The sequence below is a fragment of the Acipenser ruthenus genome, chromosome 28 (assembly GCF_902713425.1).
Source record: "Acipenser ruthenus chromosome 28, fAciRut3.2 maternal haplotype, whole genome shotgun sequence".
Taxonomy (NCBI): Eukaryota; Metazoa; Chordata; class Actinopteri; order Acipenseriformes; family Acipenseridae; genus Acipenser; species Acipenser ruthenus.
In genome coordinates, this window is record NC_081216.1 from 512,034 (window position 1) to 539,605 (window position 27,572).

General features: G+C 44.9%; 1 protein-coding gene across 8 annotated transcripts in view; it reads right to left on the reverse strand.

The window, feature by feature from the left end:
• Positions 1–2,302: 2,302 nt before the first annotated feature.
• LOC117435007 (protein TANC2-like) overlaps positions 2,303–27,572 on the reverse strand; it is a 124,112-nt gene continuing 98,842 nt past the window's right edge. For all 8 annotated transcript variants that reach the window (XM_059003360.1, XM_034057841.3, XM_059003359.1 and 5 more), the window contains 18 exons: positions 26,885–27,166; positions 26,465–26,598; positions 24,649–24,880; positions 24,044–24,210; positions 23,138–23,745; positions 21,979–22,087; positions 21,303–21,425; positions 20,852–21,088; positions 20,297–20,482; positions 19,864–19,957; positions 18,670–18,803; positions 18,279–18,402; positions 17,823–17,998; positions 17,469–17,601; positions 14,304–14,395; positions 13,722–13,868; positions 8,490–8,590; positions 2,303–7,677 (listed from right to left, as the gene is read on the reverse strand). In XM_059003360.1, the coding sequence (XP_058859343.1) occupies positions 5,676–7,677; positions 8,490–8,590; positions 13,722–13,868; positions 14,304–14,395; positions 17,469–17,601; positions 17,823–17,998; positions 18,279–18,402; positions 18,670–18,803; positions 19,864–19,957; positions 20,297–20,482; positions 20,852–21,088; positions 21,303–21,425; positions 21,979–22,087; positions 23,138–23,745; positions 24,044–24,210; positions 24,649–24,880; positions 26,465–26,598; positions 26,885–27,166 (5,081 nt within the window). In that variant the 3' untranslated portion in view covers positions 2,303–5,675. The remainder of the gene's footprint in view (positions 7,678–8,489; positions 8,591–13,721; positions 13,869–14,303; positions 14,396–17,468; positions 17,602–17,822; positions 17,999–18,278; positions 18,403–18,669; positions 18,804–19,863; positions 19,958–20,296; positions 20,483–20,851; positions 21,089–21,302; positions 21,426–21,978; positions 22,088–23,137; positions 23,746–24,043; positions 24,211–24,648; positions 24,881–26,464; positions 26,599–26,884; positions 27,167–27,572) is intronic.

Sequence of the window (27,572 nt, forward strand, 5' to 3'; positions counted from 1 at the left end):
TTATTTATTTTTTCTGGTTCCCCACAGCGGCAACTTTGCACTCATCATGTAGGCAGTATACGGTTTACCCTAGTCCTGTGTTTGAGCGTGCATCCCAGGGTGCATGTCATGTCACTGTTGTACGTCTGTGACCCAGACCCCTCCACATGTGTGCCAGGTGTTGCTGCAAAGACGGATGAATTTGTGCCTTGCATGTTGCAGGATTGTATTCCGGATTTATAATTATATTTATTTTAGTCCCAGGAAGCCCTTATTTTAGTTCCAGTGAAGCCCTGCTAATTTCCACTGAGGAGGCGGCGGCATTGTGAGTACATTTTAATGTAGCTTTATCTGTATCAACAACACTACCACCTCGTCTTTGTGAGCCATGATCTGGTTTTGATCAAAATGTTTGTTATTTAGTGTTTTTAATACATTATGAACACACTAGTGCCCTCTCGCGGCAAAAAATAATTACTACACTTTTCTGTATTTTTTAAAATAATCATTTTGTACCAATCATTTTCAAAACATTTGCGAAGAATAATGTCTCTGGACATCAATAAATCATGTTATGTAATATATTGAAGAAGAGAATAACTGATAAACTGAGAATCACTTTTTTTAAATACTCTCTCTCTATATATATAAACACACACACACAGAGTGAACTGTAGTAATACCTTTTGACCACAAGAGGGTAGTATCAGGCAGCAGTCAAGACCTGCTATGGACCCAACCATGACTTACTGAAACAAGTATGTTAAAAACAATGTTGTCTACTTCTATTGTTTTCTTTTCCTTTAATAAATGCCTTTGACTTTCCCTGTTTGAAGCCACGCACTGTGATACTAAATGGCTCACCGCTTACCTTTGCTGCATCTTCTGTATGGCTAAGATTTCTTTTGAAACATTCAAGCTGCTTTTTGGTCTGAAACTTACAGTATTGCCCAGCATCCATTGAAAACCAGCTGCATACGTTTGGTACATTGCTGATGTTCTGTGCAAGTGCTCTAGCACCACACTGATCCCCCATTATATATATATATATATATATATATATATATATATATATATATATATATATATATATATATATATATATATATATATATATATATATCTCTGTCTATCTACGGGCAAGGCAATTTTACTTGCTTGCGCTACAGAATTGCTTCATATGAACAGTTGCAGCCTATGAAGGTGTGTGTTCATGTCTCTTTTGTTTGATGGTGAAGTAATACATAAATAAAGTAACTTGGTTATCAATATATTCCGGGTGCAGAAACTTTTTCACTGTTTTTTCACTATTCACAGACTAAAAAATTTGCTACTAGCATCCTCCAATATCAAACAGCAAAAACACAGCCGACATACTGTATTAAAATAAAACAGGACACCATCATTATTTTTGTTTTTCCTTTGAAATGGTAACCATTTATAAATAAGTACATTTTTCTTTCATACATACAGTTGATTGATTCAGATTACAATCTGTATTTATAAGATAAAAACGCATTCTGTTTTTTTTTTGTTAAACTTTATCACAGCGATCTCACAGCTCACATGTACAGACAACAGAACTCTGCTCAGCAAGCAAATAAGTTAAAATAAAATAAAAACTTTTTTTTTCTTTCCTCTGGTGAAACCAAATAGATTGGGAGCGGACGCTGCTCTTAATGCCTTCACCCCGCACCACCCCAACCCCCAACCCCCAACCCCCAACCCCAACATGATATCACAGCCGTGTATGCGGGGGTGGGGTGTATGGGGGGGGGGGGGGGTAGGGTGGGGTGTGTGAATCCGGAAAGAGAACAAAACATGCATCAGATAATGTACAGCGAACATCCTTTACATTAGAAATCTAGAAGAAAAAAAAAAATACAATTTTTTTATATTACTTATTTCAGAACATCTCATCCCCCCCCCCCCCCAAAAAAAAAAATAATATTGCCTTTGCCTTTTCTACTGTAGTACCAGGTATGGGATTAATTACCAAACAGGTGTATCTGCCTTTCTGATCTCAAGTCTGAAATCCTATATTGATACCAGACCCTCGCGCACACACAGTTTCATTTCCAATCGTCCATATCTGTTGAGAAAATTACAAAAAAAAAAAAAAAAAAACTATCCCCTTCCCTAAATCTGATAAAAAAAAAAAAATTGTGTTCATTTTTTTTTCCAGTTGTATTTTTTATTGTTATACTGTACTTGCTGTGGATGTATTTCTTAACCACTAGCCCTGCAAGGATATACAAATGAGTGTTTCCTTTCCAGACCACTCGTCCAAACCATGTGTGTGCCTAAGGATGCTAGAAGGTACACACACACACACACACACACACACACAATGATACAGTCGGGCAGTACTGTGTTTTCAACCACAGGTTAACTGACCGGTTTGGCTCAAAAACTGGTTTTCTACATTAGAAAAAAAATAACAATGGATTTAAATGGAAACATTCCTTAATGCTAATTTATTCACGCCACTTTGAAACTCTGGAAAGATGAATCCTGTTGTAATTTGAATAATGCCTGCAAGGCTTATAAAGACGTCTTGACCACAACTCCAGAGTCTACAGGGCTATTTACACGTGGCTTTCTGTTCTTCCGTTTCTCGTATGGCATCACATGAAACTTTGAAAGGTAAAGACTTTTATTTGAACGGAAAGGTGGTCTACATACAGTAAATGCTAGGCTTAAAGCCAGCCATGCTCAGCACTTAACACAACAGCTAGAAAACAAAACTTTAGGGTATGAAAAAGAACATTCTGACAAGTTAAAAATGCCAATAAATACAACTATATACAATTGAACGGAAAAAAGGTATCTTTTGAAACCCCTGTGCTAATATTTACAGTACTTTCCAACCCCCTCTGCACACCACACACAAAGTGACTTAATGGTCCCTTATAAAGGAAAGGAGACAGGCTTAGTGGTATGAGCTGAAGTCTGGGAGCCAGCTGACCTCGTATAGTACAGTTCAGTGCAATAGTAAAATATGCATTGTAATAACGACTTTCATGACTAGCATTTTAAGACTCTAGTCATCCATGGCGAACAAAAAACGTCATCTATTTATAAATTCAATTTAAATTTAGAAAATGAGCCCCAGACATATTTTAGAAAATTATACCACAATCTTGCCTATGGCTATTGCACCCAACTTGAATGGTGGGGGACAACCAAGAGAAAATCGGGAAACCTCAAAATATGTCAAAACACACACACACACCCTTAAGCCAATAAAGGTAGCGATACTACATTCAGTTGTGCCTTGAAAGTCTTCCTTAAAAAAACATGGAATGTACAGAACAGTACCTTAAAACCCAAATCTGAAATATACACGTAAAGCTAGTGGTATTATGGTAAAATCACCGCCAGAACAAAAGACAGCAGAAACCAATTTACTTAACTGGATTAAAACAAACTAGTTTACAGGCAAATCCTAGTTGAGTAGCAGGGTCTACTAGTATAACCACACACGGTACGGTATAGCACAGACACAATCTGGACCATCACATCTCTCTGTGTTCAGTACCAGACCGGAACACCTAACAGATACCCTGGTTTGCCTCGCTTCCTGCTGACGATACTTATTGTTACTGACAACCTTATGCTGTACGTACAATACAAATCTGCATCTGTTAAATCATTTTCAGAGAAGACTGTTGGGGAGGGGCAGTGCTACAAGTTACGAGCGATTGATAAAATGTCCAGATCCATTCGGCCATTATTATATACAGCAGATACACTTTGTGCTATAAAAGGTGATGCGTCTTAAATTTTTTATTGTGTTACTTTTCTTTTTAATGCATGTATTTACTTGGAAAATAAAATAAAATAAAAAAAATTACACAGAAAGACAAGAACAGTTTGCTATTCTATTATTAATAAGGAACAATTATTACTCACACATACCCCATACCCATCCATCAGAGAAGAAACCAAAAAAAGTGTTCAAAAACAGGAAAAGTGCACCCATAGAGTTTCATAGACTTTAGTGCAGAAAACCTTATGAACCAAAGCAAAGAAAGAAAAAAATAAAAGGAAATGTTCTTGTCTTTTAGCAGTGTGTGTTCTTTTTGTATGAGCTGCAAATGAAAAAGTCTCCATATTTGCAGAATATTCTATTTTCCATAAGTGCCTTGAACCCAGGGCGGGACGTTTGCAAACTTACTTGTGATTACACAGCACAAAAGAAAGTAAGGGAGTGTACAGTGTTGCAATTCACTAAATATACATACATGTTATAAAAGTACGTACACTTATTTATATGATACATATTAGATTTGCACAAAAGCACATGTGATATAATAGTTATACAACTCGATTATATATCTATATCGCATACATAACGTCCCATACAGAATGTATTTCTACAAACGTTTAAAAAAATGAATACATAAAAAAAAAAAAAAAAACTGCACAATGCAAAAAGCGATTACCTGCAATTGCTGTTGTGTGATTGGTTGGTGAGCTAGGGAGGAGGTGGGGCTTTTTAGTGTCAATGAATCAAGCTGAATCGAATTTTTTGGATGTGACGTGCTAATGTTGAATTGGATGAATTACTGAATGCATGTGTTTTTTTGATAAATGATATTCACCACATTTTGTCTGGTGTTTTTGTGCAACCAATAGAAACACCTACAAAGGCTCCGGCTTCTGTCTAAATCAACCATAGAAATGATACGATTATGTGAATATTATGTGAATGTCCCCCTCTTTTTACATTTTCCATACCAGAAAAAAAAGAAAAAAAATTCTTCTGATGAACAAAAGAAACATACAAAAGCATAACAAATCAAAACCTGATATATAACTTCATTATAAATATTCTGTATTTTTTTTTTTTTTTTTAGTTTGTTTTTAAGTACATGTCTGTCGTATGCCTCTGTAACATTTACAATATAGAACAGAATCTATTCAGATTATCAGTCAGGTAATCAGTCCAAGGTTCCATATAACAGTATATACACAGAGCATCTATGCCGTGAGAGACCTGGCTTTCTTATCAATGCAGTTTAGCAGACAGGGATACGGGGGGAGGGAGGTTAGGCTGGTCAATCAGTAACAGATAATGGCTTTCTATGCCAAATTATCGCTATAAAGTTTTTTTAAATGGGACATCAGTACCATTCTTGTCCACCATGTGGCACTATCGTGCAGATGCAGTGGTACCACAAGCACCATTTCTTTATTCGTTTGTTGTGGTTTCCGATCAAACATTCTGGGAATAAATTATCAAGTCACATTTTGCTTTAAAAAAACCCCCAAAAAAACAAAACAAAAAAAAAACACTTTTAAAAGATTGGATTTAAAACAAGAAATATCTATACCCTTTTTGGGGTTTAGTTTTAATAGAATTTCAGCTTTAAAAGTTTGTATGCAACTCAGAAACGCGTTTGCTTTGCAAACTATGAACAAGAAAAAAGAAAGAAAACAAAAATGATACAATTGTTCAGTTCAATGAAACCCAGAATTTCCACTAGTACTCAAGTGTTAGTCACTCCCTTTTGAGTAAAAAGGCCACAGAATCTCCTTTGTAAAATGAGCGAATTACATAGTTATATCCGAAATACATTTGTATATGCATTTATTGTAATATTTTTGCACTGTTGTCATGGAAGCCTGTCTCTGCTAACCCGTTTCCCTTTCCCCCACACCCCAGACCCCCCTGCCTCCCGACTGCACATCTACACGTTCGACTCCACGAAAGGTCTCTTTGGTTTGATGGGTGAGGTCTGCCCTTGCCGGGGGTCTCGGGAGAGCTGCCGGTAGATGCTGTCCTGGTAAGCCTGGGATACGGGTAGCGTCCGGGCCACCTTGACGTCAGGGTAGGTGGGCACCTGGCTGACCCGCTCCAGACCGTCTCCCCCGTTGCCTCCGGGCCGCGAGCCGTTTGCGAGTTTCCCGAATGAGGGCAGCTGCGGGGAGTAATAATCGTCCTCCATGAGGTGGCCATTCTGGGCGTTGTTGGTCTTGTTGTAGTAGGCGATGTTGCCCAGGGAGGAGGGGGGGCTGTAGGAGGAGACACTGCCTTGTTGAGCCAGGTTGCCTGGGGAGGTGGGGCTCGTGATTACCGTGTCCAGGCAAGACACGGCCCAGGGGCGCGAGGGTTGGAGGAGGTACTGCTGAGTCCGGGCAGTCTTATCAATGACGCCCATGAAGGGGGTTGTCCTGGAGCGGGTGTTCTCCCCTTGGTAACCACCACCACCACCACCTCCTCCTCCTCCTCCTTGCGTGGGCGAGAGATCCTCACAGGAGCGCTCGTAGGCCGGCAGGAGCGGGATCTCCATCTGCTGGATGGAGGTGGATGGGCGGAAGCCAGGAGTCAGGTTGCAGGCCGATCCTGCGGAGAGGCTGCTGCTGGAGGGAGAGAAGCGCAGCCCCACGCTCTGGGAGTGGATCAGGGGCCTTGGGGTTGGAGGGTGGGGCTTGATCTCGGCAGGGTTGGCACTGACAGGTCGGCGGACTAAATGGGGGATCTCCGGGGAACCCAGCTGGCTCTGGGGCAAACCAGCTGAGCGCTCCAGCTCATGCTTGGAGGAGACCGGGTAGTAGGCAGCCGACTGGCTGCGGCTGATTTGGGGCGTCTGACTGTAGCGCACCCCTCCCCCTCGATAGGCCGAGGACGGACGCTGAGGGAGATCTTCTTTAGCCAAACCGGATTCCACTCCCCCTCGTCCGCCGTGCTGACAGAGAGCCCCCGCGCTCAGGCTGGCCTGCACCTGCTGCATGGGCCTGCCTTCGAGGGAGGGCTGGTAGACCAGACGGCTCTCCACGTCCACCGAGCCTCCCTGGTAGCGGCTGCTGATGGGGTGAGCCAGCTGCCCATAGGGACCTCCTCCTCCCATCACCGCATTGGAGTGCACGGCAGAACTGGGCTGGTTGGTGCGCACGATCTGGGCTTTGGCCGGATGCAGCCTCAGGCCTGGCTGCTGTTGGTGCTGTGAGGTCTGGGAGCATTGGGAGGTCAGCTGGAAGGATCTCTGGCTCATCTTGGAAAGCGGAGACTTGGGTCTCCCCGGCAAATGGTCCTGCTGGTAGCGGACGGGGGAACCAGACTGGGGCCGGTAAAGGCAGATGCTGTCGGCTGGCGGGCTGGCCCTATACTGAGGTCTGCGCAGCGGGGAAGGGGGCGGGCTCTGGTAGTCTTTGCCCTGGCTGCCCAAGGGCGGAGGGGGGCTGAATCGGTAGGAGGAGCCCTGGTGGGCCGGGGAGATGTGCGGCAGGCTGGGCCGGTAGTGCGAGTTCTGGTGGGTGGGCGAGAGGGTGGGGGAGGTGGAATGCTGGTAGCTGTAGCAGGTCGGGGATGCCACGGAAGGCGGGCCGGACCGGAAGTCGAAGGATTGCCCCAGGGGGGAGCTGCCCGAGGGGTATGCCGGGGAGGGTGGAGGGCTCTGGATGATGGGCAGAGACTCGTTCTGTAGGTCCTGTTCCAGGTAATCCTCGTCGAAGAGGTCCTGCACCGGCTCCATGTCCTCCAGCCGCGGCTCAGGGGGAGGAGGGGGAGGCGAGGCAGGGGGAGAAGGGGGCTGCTCCGGCTCCTGCTCCGGCTCCTGCTCCTGCTCCTGCTCCAGCTCTGTCATCTGCCGGCACTCCTCCTCCACACGCTGCAGCAGCCGCTGGATCTCCCGGTTGTTGGGAGACTGCTTCATGGCCTCATTCAGGTCCTCCAGGGCTGCGGGGAACTGCCTGCAAGGACGAGGGAGAGGGAGAGAGTGCCATTTCTTAACTGTTCAGCCAGTACTTTTGAGATGGAGGTTTATCACTGACAAGGCACATGCATGCTAGGATGAGTTAGAAATGATGGTAATATGGGGAGGCTGTGGCTGAGAAAGAGAGTTAGGGTGTTGCCTTCTGATGAATCCCAGTGTTTTACAATGTGTTGGTTTCTATGAAAACCCAATGACTATTCAGCATTCTCCAAGTAGTCATTATTGGACGTGCTTGTTTAGTCTTTATCATCGTCATTTAAGAATGAGTCCCTTAGTAACAATTATTCTGTATTTAACACTTTCAACACTAAGTTAACTTTACAGAGAGATAACCCTAGAATAACTAATTCAAGTCATTTGAGTGTCTTGCACTGAAAATAAATAACATTGTATTTTTGGTATTATATACAGAAATTCAAATTGGTAAAAAAAAAAAAAAAAGTCAAGTGCATTTTGCACACACCATATAAACACACACATACCATATTAACTTGGGATTCATTAAAATGACATGCAGTGCACATCAGCATTATAAATCAAGCATAATATAACCAATAGCTAATAATAATAATAATAATAATAATAATAATAATAATAATGAGTACCATCAGAACAAACCGGTCCCAACTGAGTTGGATTGGCGAGAGTGTACTATGCAGTATTTCTCTCTCTCTCTCTCTCTATATATATATATATATATATATATTTCAGATCCCTAGTTGCACTAAGCAGAATGACAGCATTCCCATTGTCCCCCTGTCTGTCTTTCTGTCCCTTGTCTCCATTTACCTGCTGCTGCGTTTGGCCCGGGCTCTTGCGTAATAGGCCTCGTAGGATTTTGGTTTCAACTCTAGCGCCTTGGTGGCAAACTCCTCAGCCATCCCAAAGTCCTGCAGGTAACAACAGGTCCGACAGTCATACACTCGCCAGGTTATACAAGCCCACTGACAGCGGCGGATTCAATCAGCAAGTAACACAGCCGGGTTTATTTTTTAAAATGATGTCTCAATCCTAAAATTCTAGGTGATGCAAAACTTTTGGCCAGAGCTGTAGGTAGGATCACTGAAATCATTGACAACAATATCCCAGTACTTTGTGAAATGTCATAGGTGCCAGTCTAGCACAGAGGACGCAATACACATCCGTTTAGTATTTTTGCAAACGTAGGGGTATGTCTGGATGCATGTCGTAATAGCACCACAGAGCATTTAAAATAGGCAATTATTTTTTTTTCTCATTTTCTCCCCAATTTGGAAAGCTCAATTTTTTTTTCTTTTTTCAACCCGGCTCACCGCTGCCACAAAGACGGACACACGCGTCCTCCGAAACGTGTGCCGTCAGCCACCCGCTTCTTTTCACTCTGGAGGCCCGCTATGGGCTGCTTGCAGGCAGGCCTGAGGTAAGAGTATATCGCTGCAGGACTAAGGCTCCCATAGTGTAGCTCAGACAGGGTAGTGCTGCGTGCACAACTCGTAATTTACATAGCGCTTCAGTCACCCTCAACACCGCTACCACCTGACGACAAACGGTATGAGAGGGGGAGAACACGAACGTAGTGATTACCCTGTGAGAATTCATTGGTGATCCACGGCCAGTACCCCACAAACCTTAGGTTTAGGTTATTGTTATGAAATAAACGTTATTTTAGTGCGTAAATTCATCACCCTTATGTGATCAGGCTGTAGCATATAATGATAACGTGTATTACGAGTTGCACACGCAGCACTACCCTATCTGAGCTATCCTGCGAAAGCTATGCTGTGGGAGCCTTCGTTCTGCAGCAATACCCCTCTCGCCCAAGGACACCCTGGCCGAGCTAAGCCCCACCCACCCAGTGTGCCACCCCCCTGGGGACTCCTATCCACAGTCGGTAGTGGAATAGCCTGGACACGAACCGGCGATCTCCAGGCACAAGGGTGCATCCTGCACTCCACTCGGACTGCCTTTACCAGATGCGCCACTCGGGAGCCCTTTGAATGCAGAATTTTAAAGCAGCCGTGTGTTTTTTGATTGAATCAACCCCATAGACACTGCTTCAGCCACAGGGAGCACACACAGAGACCCCCACGCCAGGCCAGGCCCTCAACAGAGATAGAAGCGACATCTGCACCCACAAGCAAGCTTTCTAACAGACAAGGAACTCTAAAGAGCCATGAAGGGGAATTCACAAACATTGCTGGACCAGTACACATACTGGAGGGTTGTCCATAAACAAACTTTTTTTGTAAAAAAGAAATTAAAAAAAAAAAAATGTTTATGATTGCCATAAAACAATTCAATAAAAAAATACAGCGGCCCTTGGTTATTTCAAAGTTTTCTGGCATTCTTCAGACATAACCCCCCACCCACAATCCCTAACATAGCCCTTAATCGCACCCTTCCAATCCTGAATTGTTTTTGTCGAGCTGAAGAATTAAAGTTACATTATTCAAAAAGGAACGCCTTTATTTGGTATACATGAGAGCAGGGCAAAAACAAAAACGCCAGGACTGAAAAAGGTTAAAAAACAAAACAAAAAAACACAAAAAGTGTCTCTTGAAATTTTCATTGGATACCGCCATAACACAAGGAAATAACTGTATTTTAGTATTTTTTTAATTGAGTTTGCAATTTAGTAATACAAAACATATATATATATATATATATATATATATATATATATATATATATATATATATATATATATATATATATACACACACACACACACACACACACACACAGTACTGTGCAAAAGTTTTAGGCAGGTGTGAAAAAATGCTGTAAAGTAAGAATGCTTTCAATTTTTAATTTTTTAATAGTTTATATTTATCAATTAACAAAATGCAAAGTGAGTGAACAGAAGAAAAATCTACATCAAATCAATACCACCTTTTGCCTTCAAAACAGCATCAATTCTTCTAGGTACACTTGCACACAGTTTTTGAAGGAACTCGGCAGGTAGGTTGGCCCAAACATCTTGGAGAACTAACCACAGTTCTTCTGTGGATTTAGGCAGCCTCAGTTGCTTCTCTCTCTTCATGTAATCCCAGACAGACGCGATGATGTTGAGATCAGGGCTCTGTGGGGGCCATACCATCACTTCCAGGACTCCTTGTTCTTCTTTACGCTGAAGATAGTTCTTAATGACTTTCGCTGTATGTTTGGGGTCGTTGTCATGCTGCAGAATAAATTTGGGGCCAATCAGATGCCTCCCTGATGGTATTGCATGATGGATAAGTATCTGCCTGTACTTCTCAGCATTGAGGAGACCATTAATTCTGACCAAATCCCCAACTCCATTTGCAGAAATGCAGCCCCAAACTTGCAAGGAACCTCCACCATGTTTCACTGTTGCCTGCAGACACTCATTTGTGTACCGCTCTCCAGCCCTTCGGCGAACAAACTGCCTTCTGCTACAGCCAAATATTTCAAATTTTGACATCAGTCCAGAGCACCTGCTGCCATTTTTCTGCACCCCAGTTCCTGTGTTTTCGTGCATAGTTGAGTCGCTTGGCCTTGTTTCCACGTCGGAGGTATGGCTTTTTGGCCGCAAGTCTTCCATGAAGGCCACTTCTGACCAGACTTCTCCGGACAGTAGATGGGTGTACCAGGGTCCCACTGTTTTCTGCCAATTCTGAGCTGATGGCACTGCTGGACATCTTCCGATTGCGAAGGGAAGTAAGCATGATGTGTCTTTCATCTGCTGCGGTAAGTTTCCTTGGCCGACCACTGCGTCTACAGTCCTCAACATTGCCCGTTTCTTTGTGCTTCTTCAAAAGAGCTTGGACAGCACATCTGGAAACCCCTGTCTGCCTTGAAATTTCTGCCTGGGAGAGACCTTGCTGATGCAGTATAACTACCTTGTGTCTTGTTGCTGTGCTCAGTCTTGCCATGGTGTATGACTTTTGACAGTAAACTGTCTTCAGCAACCTCACCTTGTTAGCCGAGTTTGGCTGTTCCTCACCCAGTTTTATTCCTCCTACACAGCTGTTTCTGTTTCAGTTAATGATTGTGTTTCAACCTACATATTGAATTGATGATCATTAGCACCTGTTTGGTATAATTGTTTAATCATACACCTGACTATATGCCTACAAAATCCCTGACTTTGTGCAAGTGTACCTAGAAGAATTTATGCTGTTTTGAAGGCAAAGGGTGGTCACACCAAATATGGATTAGATGTAGATTTTTCTTCTGTTCACTCACTTTGCATTTTGTTAATTGATAAATATAAACTATTAACATGTCTATTTTTGAAAGCATTCTTACTTTACAGCATTTTTTCACACCTGCCTAAAACTTTTGCACAGTACTGTATATGAGACAACAAAAACACTGATGTTAAGCACCTTAGTTATTTCTAGTTAGTTCTGTAACATTATCTGCCCAAACCGGTTTTGGTCTGTGAATATATAGCACGTGTATTATTTATAAAAATATAAAACATCAATAAAAAAGACAGAAAGAGAGGTTATTTATGGACAACCCAGTGTATCTATCCATAAGAGCATATGAGAATCCGGTGCACAGATAAGCCAGATACAAAACAGACATACAGGCTTACATACATGAGGAACCTCACAAGACACAGAACAACAAACAAGCAGGCTCCAACAGGCCAGTACGACGACACTAACAAAACACACAGCCATTCAAGACAACCTCCACAACTCCAGTGAACTGGAAAATGCATGCATTGAATTGACTTGTGTACTAAACGTTACATTTAAACTTCAAAGCTGGTTTGGCTGGGGGTTCCCGCTTAGAGAATTTTGCTTTTGGAAAATTTGCTGAAGGCAGCCAATCCCAGTCCTGAAAGGCAATTCCACTCCAGGGTTAACAGGTCAAATTAGAAAATGTAACTACTTCAGGGTCTGGATGGAGGTTTAACTGGTTGAATGAAACCATTTATAACGGGGCTGAAACAAAGACCAGGACCCCCTTGGGGGGGAGGGGGGGGGTGTAGCTAGAAGGGGAGGTGGGTTGAGAATGGGTATGAGACCTAGGGTACGTTTCCTGGTAATTTGGGAGAGGGATGTGTTGTATGTTGTGGGCCGTCCCTTCTTAGGTTTGTACTCTATGCAGAGACGAAGACTTTCTCTTTCTCTCACACACACACACACACACACACATATAATTGTGCTATACTTATACTTTTGAGGACCTGCCACAGAAGCCTATATCTAATAAATCTCTCCCTACCTGAAAACTGAACTTAGCCCTAATAAAAGAAGACCAGAGAATACAACTGCCTTCTACGCTGATCCACTCCTCAACCCCCCCACCCCGACAAAATATATTTCTGACCACAGAGAGGAGGTGCACATATTTGTCAAAGTGAGGACTTCAAATCCAGTCCTCAACACAGTGTGGTGTTGTCGTCGTCGTCCTCACCCCCCCACCCCCAACCCCCAGATATATTTCTGAGGACCCATGGTCCTCATTTGTAGAGTTACACAAACAAAATCACAACACGCACACCAACGAAAAACAGATACAAACATGCACTCCCTGTACCATCTACGCACATACAAAAACAGGCCTGAACGGAAAGTATTGCATTTAGAGGAATTAACATTGTTTCATGCTTGTTTTTCCATTGTGAAAAAAAGTAACTTTTTTATCATTAGTTGATGCCCATATCAAATCATTAACAGTGATATAAACCAATGCTATTTAAAGCCCTATTTTCAAGCAAGTGGCAAAGCACATTTACTGAGAGGCGTAAAAACATTGTAATGGTAGGAAGCCAACATGAAACGTCTTGGCAGCAGGAAGGAGTGATTAATGATGACGTTTCTTGTTAGTTTCGGTTAACTGTTCCTTATTCGGCTCTAAAAACGTGTCTTTGACCCCTAACTTCTTTCAAAAGGTTGAGGAAGACGCCCCCCCCCCCCCCAAAAAAACCAATACATCATCAGCACCATCCAATAAAAATTTGCTCAAAACAAATATGCAATGCTTTTCAGTTTCCGCCGGGAGTATGTATGCAGGACCCCCCCTCCTCTCCTCTCCTCTCTCGTCTCCCCCAGCACTCACGTTCATTTTCCGACGGCAGCGGGACAGGTTCAGGAGCAGGGACACCTTGAGCTCTCGGAAGGTCTTGAGGTCCTCGCTGAAGCCCTCTCGAGGGAACTTCTTCAGGGCGTACTGGTAACGTTGGGCTGCTTCCTTCACCTTCCCCCTCTGGTCGTGGGAAACAGAGAGGCAGGCACGGGATTGGACTCAGAAACACTGCCATAAACAAGCTACATAAAGACTTGAGGGAGTTCAAAGGTACTCACTGACTCACTTGTTAACTCTTTCATGCATGAAAGGGTTAACCAGTGATTATTAATAAGTGATTCTTATTATTTTGTAACAATTCACTTTTGAACGGTGTAGGACCACAATGGGTGTGTGTTGTAATAAGTTAAACATCTTTCAAGTTACTTCTAAAATGTTAGTTAACTTGAAAAATCAGCAACTTTCTAAAGAGCAGAAAACAATGAAAAAAAGGTCAAATTAACCACATCATTAGTTCAGTTAAGGGTTTAGTTAAGTAATTGGAATGCAAACCAGCAGACACGGGGGGGTCCCGAGGATCGGGGCGGGGGGGGGGGGGTGTTGACAGTGCCTCACCTTGTAGAAGGAATCCCCCTCCTCAATCAGCTTGCTGAGCAGGATCATCATGATGTCTGGCTTGGAGGTAGCCATCGCCCAGGTGGCAGGACCTGCAGTGTACAGGATGCATGATGGGTAAAAAAAACTGAGAGAATGCAGGGTGTCTTGGAATCGCGGTGGAGAAATACCAAAGAAAAAAGAGGTGGGGTGGGGCGGCGGGTGGGGGCTGCTGTGCAGAGAACACTTATTGCCCATTAGCTGAGCATTTTCAATTCCCGCTATCTCATCTAATGCTCAATTTGTTACCAATTCTGAAGTCAGATAATGATCCTGTACTGGAATTCCAATGCAGGTACCCAGCTTTAAAAAGGAGCTGCTCTAATGCCCTTGCAAAACAGTTTGCGCCATTGCCGGCTTAACACCACCCACCACTACTCCTTTACATGTTAATCTGAACACTGTGTCTAAAACCCCCTTTAAGGTAAGCACACAGTGACACCTGGTGACTGGATATCGTAACTGCTGTGATTTCACAAAGAGAATTTCAGTTTTGCCAGTCAAAGCCAGCTGCAAGAACTGAACTTCAGACTTGATCCTGCGTCATTCAGATTTTCAGCAGAAGATGGCGTTTGGCTATTTATTTGTGACCTGGCTTCACAGCAACAGAGATCCTGGGATAGCTGTCTGTGCTGCTCTCCAGGTTAGAATACTGGAGAGCTGACGAAGCACGTGTTGACAGGAAATGTTTACTTTGCAGACTGCCATGCATTTTCACAAGGCTGTCAGCTGATGCTGGTGAGCTCTGAATGTTGTAAACCAGCTGCCAGGATCCTCGGTAATAACCATGCGAATCTGACACCCCTGGGAAAGAAGTGAAGTGTCAATAAGGAGTGTGTGTGTGTGTGTGTGTGCGTACGTACGTGTGTCTGGTGTGTGCGAGTGTGTGCATACATGTGTCTGGGTGTGTGTGCGCATACGTGTGTCTGGGTGTGTGTGTGTGCGCATACGTTTGTCTGGGTGCGTGTGTGTGCGCGTACGTGTGTCTGGGTGTGTGTGTGCGTGTGTGTATGCGTACGTGTACATGTGTGTGCGTGCGTGCGTGCATGTGTGTATGCGTACGTGTGTCTGGGTATGTGTGTGTGCGTACGTACGTTTGTGCTACAGTAGATCACTGCATCTAAAAACTAGAATTCATTTGTGTTATCTTTTTAATTGTACAAAGTTTAAATCGCATTATGCAAACGGAATGCGTTGCGATCACAGGGATCAAGTCATTTGAGAAGTGGGATGAGTTTCAATACCAGCTTTCCTCAATGAGAGGGTTAGCCTTTCTAGCTTTCACTGGGAATGTCTCTGCAACAGTGACCCTCTTCACAAAACACAAGAGCGACAATGAAAAGTCTGTAGTGATGGACAGGTGTAGTTTCGTGCAGGGGGTACAAAAGGTGTGGGCAATGCTTCTTATTAAGTTGAGCGGGCCAGATCAAGTGCAGGTACGTCAAGTAAATTCCCAGGTCTGCTCTCACTGGCTCACTGCAGGAATCCACCTTTTACAGTAACGGAAACTTGACCTGTGCGGAACACTCCCTACTCCCTCTTAAGGTTCCGGCGTTATGAAATGGAACCATGCCAAGATGGATGCCTGTTTAGAGGGCGCATTTCTGGGACAATTCGATTTGACATTTAACCGCCAGGCCATGCTGCACGGCCGATTATTCGATTATCCCGATTGAGCTCTCTGCAGAAATCAGGTGCTGGCAATCAGGTAGGGGTCTTTGGCGGCAGAAGCGGCTGCTTGGGTTTGTGATGATCGCTGCTTTTAGAACAGCGATCCACACAAACCCAAGCAGCTGCTTCTTCACTAGACCGATCCACACCAATGACCCTCACTAGTGGAGAGCTGGATAATGCAACACTATTAGACAAATCCAAAAACAGCAGTGCGATAAGGAAAGTGTTAGGTTGTAATGGTAATCACTCACAGACTTATGAAACGAGGGCAGTTCAGGCTTTTCAGCATGCACTGCGATGCGAGTTAAAAAGCCTGAATGGTCCCAAACTGTCCCAGTGTACACGGAGCATATGGAACGCAGTTTAAAGCCAAATACACATACCTACGTCTATGTCTTTCATATCTCTTAGTAAGAAGCCTTACCATCATTAATAAAACAAAAGACAGAAGAAAGATTAGACTGTGGAGGGACACTGACCTCGAGGTCGACTGGGCAGCGTCTGACAGCCTGGGGAGGGGTGTGTGTGTGTGCGCGGGGGTGGGGGTGTATGGGAGATGGGGCGTGAACACAGAAGGGGGGGAGCAGGAGGAGAATGAGAAAGGAAAAAAAAAACAACAAGCAGCTGTGAGAAGCGGGAAGCGTTGTCTTTTATTTTTTGGGGGGGGGGGGGGGGGGGGGGTAAGAAAGAAAAGGCAAGCGAGCTAGCAAAAAATAAATAAATAAATACTGCTTCAAAACAACCACAAAAAAAAAACCCAAAAGGACAAACATCACCCCCCTTCCCGAAAAAACAAAAAATACAAATGTGACAACTCGTGAAAAAAAAAAAAAGACGCGATATAAAGTGAGCGCCCCCTGGAGGCAAGGAAGAAGCACAGCAAGACAGTTGGAGAGCGGCTGGTCAAAAAGCTGGGGAAGTCAAAGAGCTGTTTATTAGTGTATCAGAGTGCAACCAGAGACACGGCATCTCCTGAGATCCGAGGATACCACACACTTCAGTTCCACACGCCCGACTAATCTCTCCCCAATTACATCGGAAAACCGGAACTGTGTTGAAATAATAATTGATAATGTTGGTAAATAAGTTCTGGTATGATTCCCCTTGCCTACAATCACCATCAGTGTACAGGATGCAAAATAGTCTACTGTAGGTAAATGAAACAGTACCTTTACATGTTTCTGTGTGTCCATTGTGCAGACTTTTAAAAACAGCTACATCAGGCTCGGACCCCAGAATGATCTACTGTGCACGATTGTTTCCAAACTGTTTAAATGAAATGCAACGTCGCAGCTGTTATTCCTACTGACAAACAGTCAGTTAGCCCGCTGTTAATGTGCATCAGTCTGGTAATGTAAGTAAGATTATAATAACAGCAACCGGTCTACTGCTGCCAGGGGCTGGATACTGCAGTCCTGTGTGTCCGTGTGTCTGTCTGTGTGTCCGTCCTACCTATCTTGGCTCCCTTCTTCAGCAGAGTGACCACCACAGAGGTGTTTCGGCAGCCCACTGCCCGGTCTAGTGGCCGCATGCCGCTGTAGTCCACGTGTTCAATCATGGCTCCGTGATCCACCAGGAACTGGACCTGAGGAGAGGACAGACGGGCCGGTCAATCGGCTGCATCGCACTGCATTCACTTTCACCGCACCCAAAGTCACAGATACACCAGGAAACGTGTGCCCAGCAAAGGATGGCACTTGACATCTGGGCTGCTGTGTCGTCCCAAGGATCAAATGGTCACACAGTGTGCAATTCTATGTAATGACAACACTGCAGTTCCGGTGCAGTCCACTAGGTGTTACTCACCACCTCCGCATCCCCGTAAAAGGCAGCGAGGTCCAGCGGTGTGCGCCCGTTCTTGTCGGTGTGGTCAGTGGCAGCCCCTCTCTCCACCAGGGAGCGCACCACGGTCAGGTGACCCTTCAGGGAGGCCCAGCTCACAGCGGTCAAGCCCTCCTTGTCCATCAGAGACAGGGAGGCTCCTGGGAGAGGAACACAGAGAGACAAGTGAAGAAAAAATAAATAAATAAAAGAAACAAAAACACATTTTATTAAAATCACAAATCTGTTGAGCTCTCTGCAATTTAAAAAAAAAACCCGATCTGCCTTCACAGTCCACTGGTCCTGCAGGAATAATTAACTAAACTCAGTTCCTCAAATCTCTCCATGAAAATGAAAGCTTAAAACCTCCTGTGGACATTAGATGGAACAAATAACCCAAGATGCTAGCTTGACACAAATGCAATGGCTGTTTGGACTCACCCTGTGCGAGCAGGAACTCCACGGTCCCCAGATGCCCTTCTGAAGCAGCCATCATGAGAGAGGTCCGGCCCTGCTTGTCAGCCATGTTGACGTCCGCCCCGTGCGTGAGCAAGAGCTCCACAATCTGCAGAGACAGAGCTCCAGAGGTGAGTGCACACAGGCAGGTACCCACTCCCACTCATCACGCAGTGGCGGCTGTGGAACTTTGCAGCCATCTCATGCACGATTCTAACTAGCAATGCAAGCAGGGCTGGACGTTAAAACTGTGTTGGGAGTTTCAGAGAAACAAACCAGGAGGCAGGTCTGTCCTCCTGTGGAGGATGCTTGTGGATTGCTCTTTCGATGAACTTGGGTGCACACACTGATCCCCTCTCCCCCTTGAGCACCCTACCTGCCAGTGTCCCTGCCGCACGGCGCTGAACAGAGGCACAATCCCACGGCGGTTAGATTGAGACACAGCGGCCCCCTGCTCCAGCAGCAGCCTGCACACATCGAGCTTTCCCCGGCCCGCCGCTGCAGTCAGAGCTGAGGGGAGGAGAGGAGCAGGCTGTTACTTACTCACCTCATCCTGAAGTCATTTAGTATCCCTAAGGATCATGCATGTATTAGTTAAAAAAAAAAAAAAAAAAAAAAAGTATTTCGTAATCTTGTTGTGGGTACAAATATCTATATCAATCCATGATAATCCAATCTCTAGAACTTTTGGAAACACAAAAAGAATACAAAATAAAAGTAATCAAATCCTTTTTTTTAATTGGGTTTATTTTATGTTCAAAATGCTACGTTGAAAAATTGTCAAACAGACCACAATATGTTACAAACTGTGCATTGTTTGCATGTAGGTGTTCACAATCTGCATATGTGGGATACATTTGTATTTGCAATGCAAATGAAGTTAAATAGGATGCAAGCAGATGTGTGAGAAACCAGCATGCATTGAACTCACTGAAGGAAGTTTATCGAGTAGGATTAGCTACTTTGAACTCTAGCTAACTCTGGAGCATTTTGCCTACATGCCTCCTAGCTCTCGTATCTGCACTTTGGTTTCAATCCACACCTCTTTCCGCCCGCACTCCTGTGATCAGGGCTGCCTTATTGCTCTGCTGCATTGCCAGTCTGCTGCAGTGCAGTTCGATCAGACAGCAACAGTCTTCCCTTTTTTACAGGCTTGTTTGGACCTCATCCAGATAGCTGGCAGATGCGAGAATGCGCATTCACTGCAGCCCCACTTCATTGCTTCACAGTATTGATTCTCAAGAATACACTGATCTGCAGTGCACACTCATGCAAACTGAAATACTGAAGTGGAGCATGGGTAGCTCAGTGGTTAGAGAGGTGGGGGTTCTTGAGGGAGGCGGGTTCGAGCCAACTTCGATCTCATCACAAACACAAATGGAAGCGCTTTAAGAAAATTAGTAGCTACATGAGGTTTCAAATTGGGGGCCAGGGCTATTAATCTGCTAAAGAAAGTTCATACCAGTTAAAAGTCAATAGCGATCAGGACTCAATCAATGTTGTATCTCTGAACAGTGATAATGGGAGTCAATTAATGGTATAAGCATTGAGTCTCTAGGCAGCCCCTCACCTGTCTCTCCCCACAGGGTATCGAAGCTGTTGATTTGAGCGCGTTCCACCTCCTCTTCATCCTTCTCAGGGAGGTCAAGCAGGTAGGAGACAATCTGAAGGCAAACAGAATTATTCACATAGAAAATGACTATTTTTACTGTAGGGATGGAAATAAAAACTCCTATTACATAAGTTTCACTCTATATCTGGTTTTACTGCAAGCTTGATTAGTCCCGGTGTGTACAGGTAACAAGCTCGGATGTGTGTCCTATTAATCTCATAGCAAAACCAGGAATGGATCAAACTGCTATGCAATCTATTTTATTATTATGGTAATATTATTATGGTTATGATTATTATGCAATCAGACTGATCACAGCTAGGGAGTTTCCTTCAGTTTGAGTTGTTCTAGCGGTCAGCGCAATACTGCATGTGACTGTGAGGAGACTCACCTCTGTGTAGCCCATGCTGGCCGCTGCAATGAGAGCTTGCTGGACAGCGTGGCTTTTGGTAAATACGCCCTGCTGCTGGCCGCCCATCGTCCAGTCGCACTGAATCAGGTACTGAACTACCTCCAGATGCCCCCGCAGAGCCGCGTGGACCAGGGCGCACTGCCCGTTCTTGTCCAAGTGATCCATCTGTAAGGATAAGAACAATGAAACACAGGCGTCCACATGCTTTAGAACACCTTGCCTTTCATAAGATTCAGCACTGTGTTTATACCAGGGGCTGGAGTCATTCATTTCCAATTCCTTTTTTTAAAATCAATTCCCAATTCCAATTCCCCTTCCATTTTAAATCAACTCCATCACATCACTGATCAAAATTGCAATTTAGGAGTATTCTGTTAAAATGAGCTTCTCACAGTGGCAACAAATTACTGAAGTTGAAGTCACTGTCGCGTTTGTCAATTAAACTGGTTTCAAATGAAAGCAGTTGAACTCAAACACCTGCAGAACTTGCATGAAGAAGTAAAGAATGAGAAGTCCTGAGGGGGGGGGGCTCACCTTGGCTCGGCGGCGGCACAGCGCGTTGACGATGGACAGATGACCGGCCGCCGCAGCGTAGCCCAGCGGGGTCAGCCCGATCTCGGAGCTGCAGTCCACGCTGGCACCGAACTCCAGCAGCAGCCCCACCGTGTCCATGTACCCCAGGTGGGCGTGGGCACACAGGATAGGAGCGTTGTTCAGCACCTCCGTCCGATAGTTTATGTTGGCTCCGCCCAGGATCAGCAGCCTGCTCACCTGCACAGACAAACAGAGCCAGCAATAAGCATTGCCGATGCCCACTCTCCTATTCACTGCAGCACAACTTTAACTGTAATTGCAACCTAACAAAATAGATTATAATTGTAATCCAACAAAATAGCTAGCATTGCAATTGTAATTGAATGGCAGCATTGTTTGCTGTGGTGGCTGGACTATGCTGTTCAATACGTGGTGAAGAGGGTTGGGTTACCTTTATGTTGGGAGTGTAGAGGTTTCGGAGTGAGGCCAGTGCAGCAGAGAGACCCTCTGTGCTGTACGACACCCAGAGCCCTTGCAGAATAGATGAGGACACCCCCACTTTCTTACTCAAGCCCTATAACAACAACAACAGAAGAGCATTATCATTAGTCAGCTTAGTAGACTCATCAGAATCCACTGCACAGCAAATTACAAAAACAGCAACACAAACTGCAAAATTACTTGGGTGCAATCATACGATTTGGCCAGCAGAGGGAGTTGTGTGCATTCTGGTTACAGCAGCAAGATACCGTTGTGCTACTGTTGCAGATAAGAGATTGCAGATGAGTAGCTAAACATTCAAACAAAAACACCCGATTTTTACGGTACGTACATTTATTTTGAAATTACAGTAAGCCTATCAGTTTTGGGTAGAATGTGGTTTGATAGTACTTGGTTTTATTGGTTGTGGTAGAAAAAAACGGCAGTTCCCTGTGCTGTGTTTGGACTGCTGTCTTTTTACATGTCAATTGCAATAATATTCAACAAGAGCAGTGCTGTGTTTTAATTTCTGCCCCTGAAAGATGGCTACACAAGATCTAGTGCAGCATTAAGACAGGTCCTCTGTTTAAAAACAGGGCTGAAAGAATAGTTGAGGGAGTGGCTGAGGTCGAAGGAACTGTCTGTACCTTGAAGATGTGTGCTTTAAGGATGTGGTGGCCCAGTTCGATGGTTTGTTGTCGGTTCAGTTTGCCCTCCTGCCGGGAAAACCAGAACGCCAGCAGCGTGTGGCCACTCCTAGGAGAGAGAGAGAGAGAGAGAGAGAGAGAGAGAGAGAGAGAGAGAGAGAGAGAGAGAGAGAGGATATGTATACCAAATTTAACACAACAGACCAGGCATGCCAGTAATGTAATGTAATGCAATGCAATGTAAAGTCAATATCCCCCGGCCACGGACACAGACATCACATTACAGGTGTAACTACCATGAAAATGAAGTCGTCACCGTGATCTACAGAGGCACCTTTTACGTGTGTGTATATATATATATATATATATATATATATATATATATATATATATTATTAGCTGTAAGCCAAGGCTATCGATATCCGCCTAGCCGCTGACACACAGACAATAGGGGAAGTTTTGATAATGGCCCAACATCCTGAGTGCTGGGTTTTGAAATCGCTGAAATGGATCCAGCTCGGCACAAATCGGCACGCGCCTGTTATTGGATTACTGGCTAATCCTCCCATGCAAACAAACTCTCAGGACGGCTCACTTGTCTAGGAACTGAGCTGTCTGCTATACACTGCTAGGGGAGGGGAGGGGAGGGGAGGGCGATGAGGCAGTATGTTCAGTTAGGGAATGGATGATAGTATTTCCTGTGTGGCTTTTTTTTTTGTTTTAATATGTTGTGCAGAATCATTTTTGAAGCATCAAGTATTCTTCAGATGCATAACCATTTACATTACTATGTGCTTGTAGCACAAAAAAGGAACCTTCTCATATGAAATCTCCAAAACAGCAGAAGATCAGAAGGCAGTCTGGTCTACTGGACGGAGAGCCAAGGGTTTTTTTTTTTGGGGGGTCTGAATCACAGCTAAGCTGCAAACTCAGTGTGTAACTTTGGCAGCATCAGGAAGAACGCATTACAAGCGCAGGTAATGTAATTGTAACAGCCTTGTAAGGATTAACTGGATTCTGTTTCTAGCAGTGTAAAGCAAACACAGTAACTGGCTGCACTTTCGCCAGTAAGGAATGCAAGCAGTTTGGGAGCTGGAAAGACGTTTCCAGGGCAGAGTAACAGAATGAGAAGAGAGCGTGAAGCCTCGGGAGGGGTTACCTGGGGTCGCAGAGGAACTTTGTCTTCTCGCCCTCCTCCCTCCAGATGAGCCACTCCCGGAAGGAGGGGTGCACGAACATGCGGGTGCCGTCCCGCCGCTTGATCAGGAACATGGACAGGTTCTCCATGCGCTGCTGGAAGTCGCCCCACTCCAGGGTGCCCTGGACGGAGCCCGCGTTGACCGCCTGGTAGATCTGCTCGTCGGTGAGCGGGTGCAGAGAAGCCACGGCCACGTTGAGCCCCGGCAGCACGCGCTCGAAAGAAGACTGCGTGGGGAACTTCATGTTGCACTGCAGCAGGTACACCTCGGCCAGGGACACCGGCACCACCTTGTAGCTGGAGCTCTTGAGGACCAGGTAGCCCTTCTCGATGAGGTCAAAGGTGAGCTTCAGGTAGAGGCAGGAGCCCTGGCTGAGTGTCTTGAGGTGGGCGCTCAGCTTGCCGAAGGTGGTGTTGTCCATCTTGCCGTTGAGGGAGATGTTATTCTGGATCTCGGGGCTGCTCTGGATGCGGTGGAGGATGTACGCTTGCAGGTCTTGGTCGATGCCCTCGTTCTCCTCCAAGCGGTCCAGGGAGACTCGGTGGAAGGGAAGCAGTTTGGTGATTTCCTGGGAAGGTAGAGGATCAGTTACAATGGAAATCACTTCATGAATGTAACAGCCGTCAGTGAAACCATCTTTTCCAATCTGAACCACTTGAAGGGTCGTAGAAAACATTTCTCAAGATTTCTTTAAATTTGATTTCAGTGACGGATGCCTGAGGTTTACCTTTTCACTGCTCTTGAGCACATTCCCCTCCAAGATATATTTACAGTAGAGGAAAAGGGAAGTGAAAACGTAAAACACCATATGTTACTTATTTCTTAACAGAAAGGTCTGGGACTGGATCCCTGTGGCCTCGCTGTACCTGCAGTGTGGTCCTGACGGTAACTATCAGTTTCAGCCAGGGGGGGAATTTTCCAATGGTTTTGCTCAGGAAGGATACAATAGTGTCTCCGTAATCCGGCTTGTGGAACTCCGCTTCATTCAAGCCGTCGATCAGGATGATTAACTCTTCGTCTGCTATCTTTCTCTCTGAAACACAAAGACGACAGTCTCAATGACTGGGCCACACACACAGCGAGTCAGTGGCTGAGCAGGGATCTGAACCGGGAACCTCCTGGTTTCAAGCCCTTTTCTTTATCCACTCGACCACCAAGCCTCAATTATCGACTACTGCCGTCTTACCGAAAGAGCGAATCTTCACCACTTGCAATAACGTCATAACGTATTTGTCTTCTGTTTTATTATCATTTTGCAGAAGATGCATTGATCATACGGATACAAGCAGGATCCAACAACGGCATTTAAAAGAGAGAAACGCTTACCTCATTTTCTCAACACTACTTTCCTCTTAAAAACAAATGATGCAAATCTGGGTGTAAAGAACCTTGAGAACTTCTGGGCCTACGAGTTTTAAAGGCCAGCCGGATCCCTGGTAGCGAGTGATCAGCCCTCCCCTCCTTCCCTTACCTTTGTAGAGGGCGTCGAGCGGCTCCAGCACCCCTCTCCTGAAGGAGGCCAGCGGGTCCTGCACGCAGGAGCGCAGGCTCAGCATGCTCTGGAGATGGGGCTCTCGCAGGAGCTGCTCGCGGTAGGCGATGAGCTGGGGGGAGCGGCACAGCAGAGCGGCCACGTTGTGGACGAACTCGGGCACCAGGCAGGTGTAGGCGTTGTCTGCCTGGCAGTAGTGGTAGGCAACCACCTGGGGAGAAAGGGCGCAGAGAGAGAGAGAGAGAGAGAGAGAGAGAGAGAGAGAGAGAGAGAGAGAGAGAGAGAGAGAGAGAGAGAGAGAGAGTGCAGACAACCAGCTTTCAGAACACGGTTTAAAACCAGGAATAGAAGCAGTCTGATCCATTCCTGAGCTTGTTACCTGTACACTGTTGCTAATCAAGCTCATAGTAAAACCTGGTATGGGTGAAACTGCTATGCAATAGGAGTCTTATTTCCATCCTTGACAACAGTTTTTCAGTAATGGCATTAATGATTAAGAAGCTTCAAATATCTTTTTTTTTTACCTTGCCCTACAACTTTTTGGGTACTTCCAGACTCCAAAGAAATAAATGCAGTGACCTATTCTTTTGCAAGCGGTAAAAGGTCATCGCAATTACCAGGTGGTGCTGGGTGGATTTTAATGCAAGAGACAAAGGATTCAAATTTAATCAAGCAACAAAACTCACTCAAAATGATTGGAACATGAACGATAAAGTACTGGTTGAATAAATCACAACATAATTAACCTTTAAGCTAAACGTGTGTTTACGAGAAGGGTGATCTTTTGGGTCTGTTTTTTAGTAAAACTCTCCCCCGTGTTTTTCTGTAATGCATTCTCTGTTTAATTGGTTCCATTTGTACTTCAGGAATGTTTTAAATCCTTAACTGGTCTCCTTCCGTTTCCCGAATACAATAGCTCTTGTGATCTTTTTTGTTAATGCTTTGCATTTAAATGCTTCCACGCTTTGTTCCCAGTAATCATTACTTGATGAAATGTTGCAGGGAAGCAGCGTAGCTTTGAGAGATTATAATACATGCTCAACAATTAACCTGCCCATCACTGCAGACAGTGCACCGGCTGATTTTAATGATACAGTCTACCTTTCACTAACCTGCTGGATTTAAATTAGCCCTCTTATTAGCAATGTGGAGGAAAGAGGTAAGCAAATGAAATGCACGGTCTAGGAATTGCAATTAATTAACCTTCACAAGGGCTACAGTGCAGAACATACTGCAAGCTTTTTGATTAAAAGAGCCACACTGACATATTGTGTCTCAAGAGATCCTAGATCTATAGTATATGAGCGATTTTGTGTCGGATTTTTAATTTTTTTTTCCCCATACTCCAACGTGTTTCAGTTTTTCACGTATTACGGGTTGCGTATATGAGTGTGTGTCTTTATACTGTACAGCTCTGGCCAAACGTTTTCAAAATCAATTAAATTTAGATCTTTTATCAAAGAAACTACTAAATCATATTGCAAGCAAAAGTCTACCAGAAGCCATAACAGTAGTACAGTAGTATTGCAGGTTTTGAAATGTCACATTTTTTAAATTTTTGTCCGTTTTTGGTTAAGGACATGGGGGAAAAACTACAAAGCGGTGTGTAATTCAATATGTCAAAGGGACATTATTCAGCAGGTTTCATTCGACTTGAAGCTAAATTAGTTCATTCTATAGGGTGACGCAAAACTTTTGGCCACAGCTGTATATCCTGTATAGATGATCCTACCTGCAGAAAAGACAAGTGTGTAAACAGAAGTGCACACTCGGTAGCAGAGAACTGCTCTCTTACCTGGGACGCCAGCCTCCTCATGGCTTCCTCCTGGCGCCGCCTCATCTCGGGGGTTCCGGGGCAGCTTCCACTGCTGAGGGTGGAGTGTGCAGAGGGGGGCTGACTCAAGGGCAGGTCCCTGTTCCCTTCTCCGTCTGGAGGAGAGAGACAAAGAGAGGGAGAGTGAGGCTCAACTCGCTGCTGCATGATCTGGATATTAAATGTGTTGGCAGCTCCATTGATTATTTCCTTGCTTTTTTATGAAGTTAAATTGCTGACACTTACAGGATAATTGCCGGTTGGGTTGCCCTTAGCTTAAACTCAACAGCTCTTGGCTGTAATTCTAGGGAGGAAAAGCTACAGCGTAAGCTAGATTCTAACCCCATCTCCTGAGACACCCAGACAGATCTAAAAGCAGACTGGAGGAGAATGGTGGCGTACGTTTGGGGGAGGCGTGGGGGCTGTCCGAGGCAATCTGCCTCATGCGTGTCCCATGGCAACTCATGGCCACCAGACGGGAGATGATAGCGGTCTTGCCAAAGCCGATGTTGCCCACGATGACCACACCATGGTTGGTGCTGCCGTTGGTGCTGTGCAGCTGGCTGTCGATCTCCTGGAACAACCAGTCACGTCCGATGAAGAAGGAGTCCATGGTGATGCTGGGCACCTCGAACAGCAGGGGCTTGAGAGAGATGTCCGGGGGGCGGTAGGGAGCAAACCGAACTGGAGTAAAGGAGAAAAAGACGTCAGCAAGGATACTGAAACTGGAACTACAGGTCTAGCTGTTAAAAGAGAATTTCAAATGTTTAAAAAAGACCAGAAGTAGTAACACAGGTTGAAATTGTTTTCCCAAAATCTAGGAACCATCTGAAATACCATTTTTACTATATAGGGCAACAAAAATCATATCGAATTTCAACCCCCAGCAAGCGTGTCACATTGAATCAGCGTTGTTCTTCACGGGTCTGCATACTGTTATCGGCCGGCTTTCCAAACAGGGAGAGGACGTCACCCACCCCACTCCCACCGCCACCTCCAGAGAGGGTGCCCTGCAGCTTTTAAAGGTTAAGAATAAAAATAAAGAGGAACTTACGTGAGTGTGTGTGCCAGGTAGTGCAAGCTGAATACA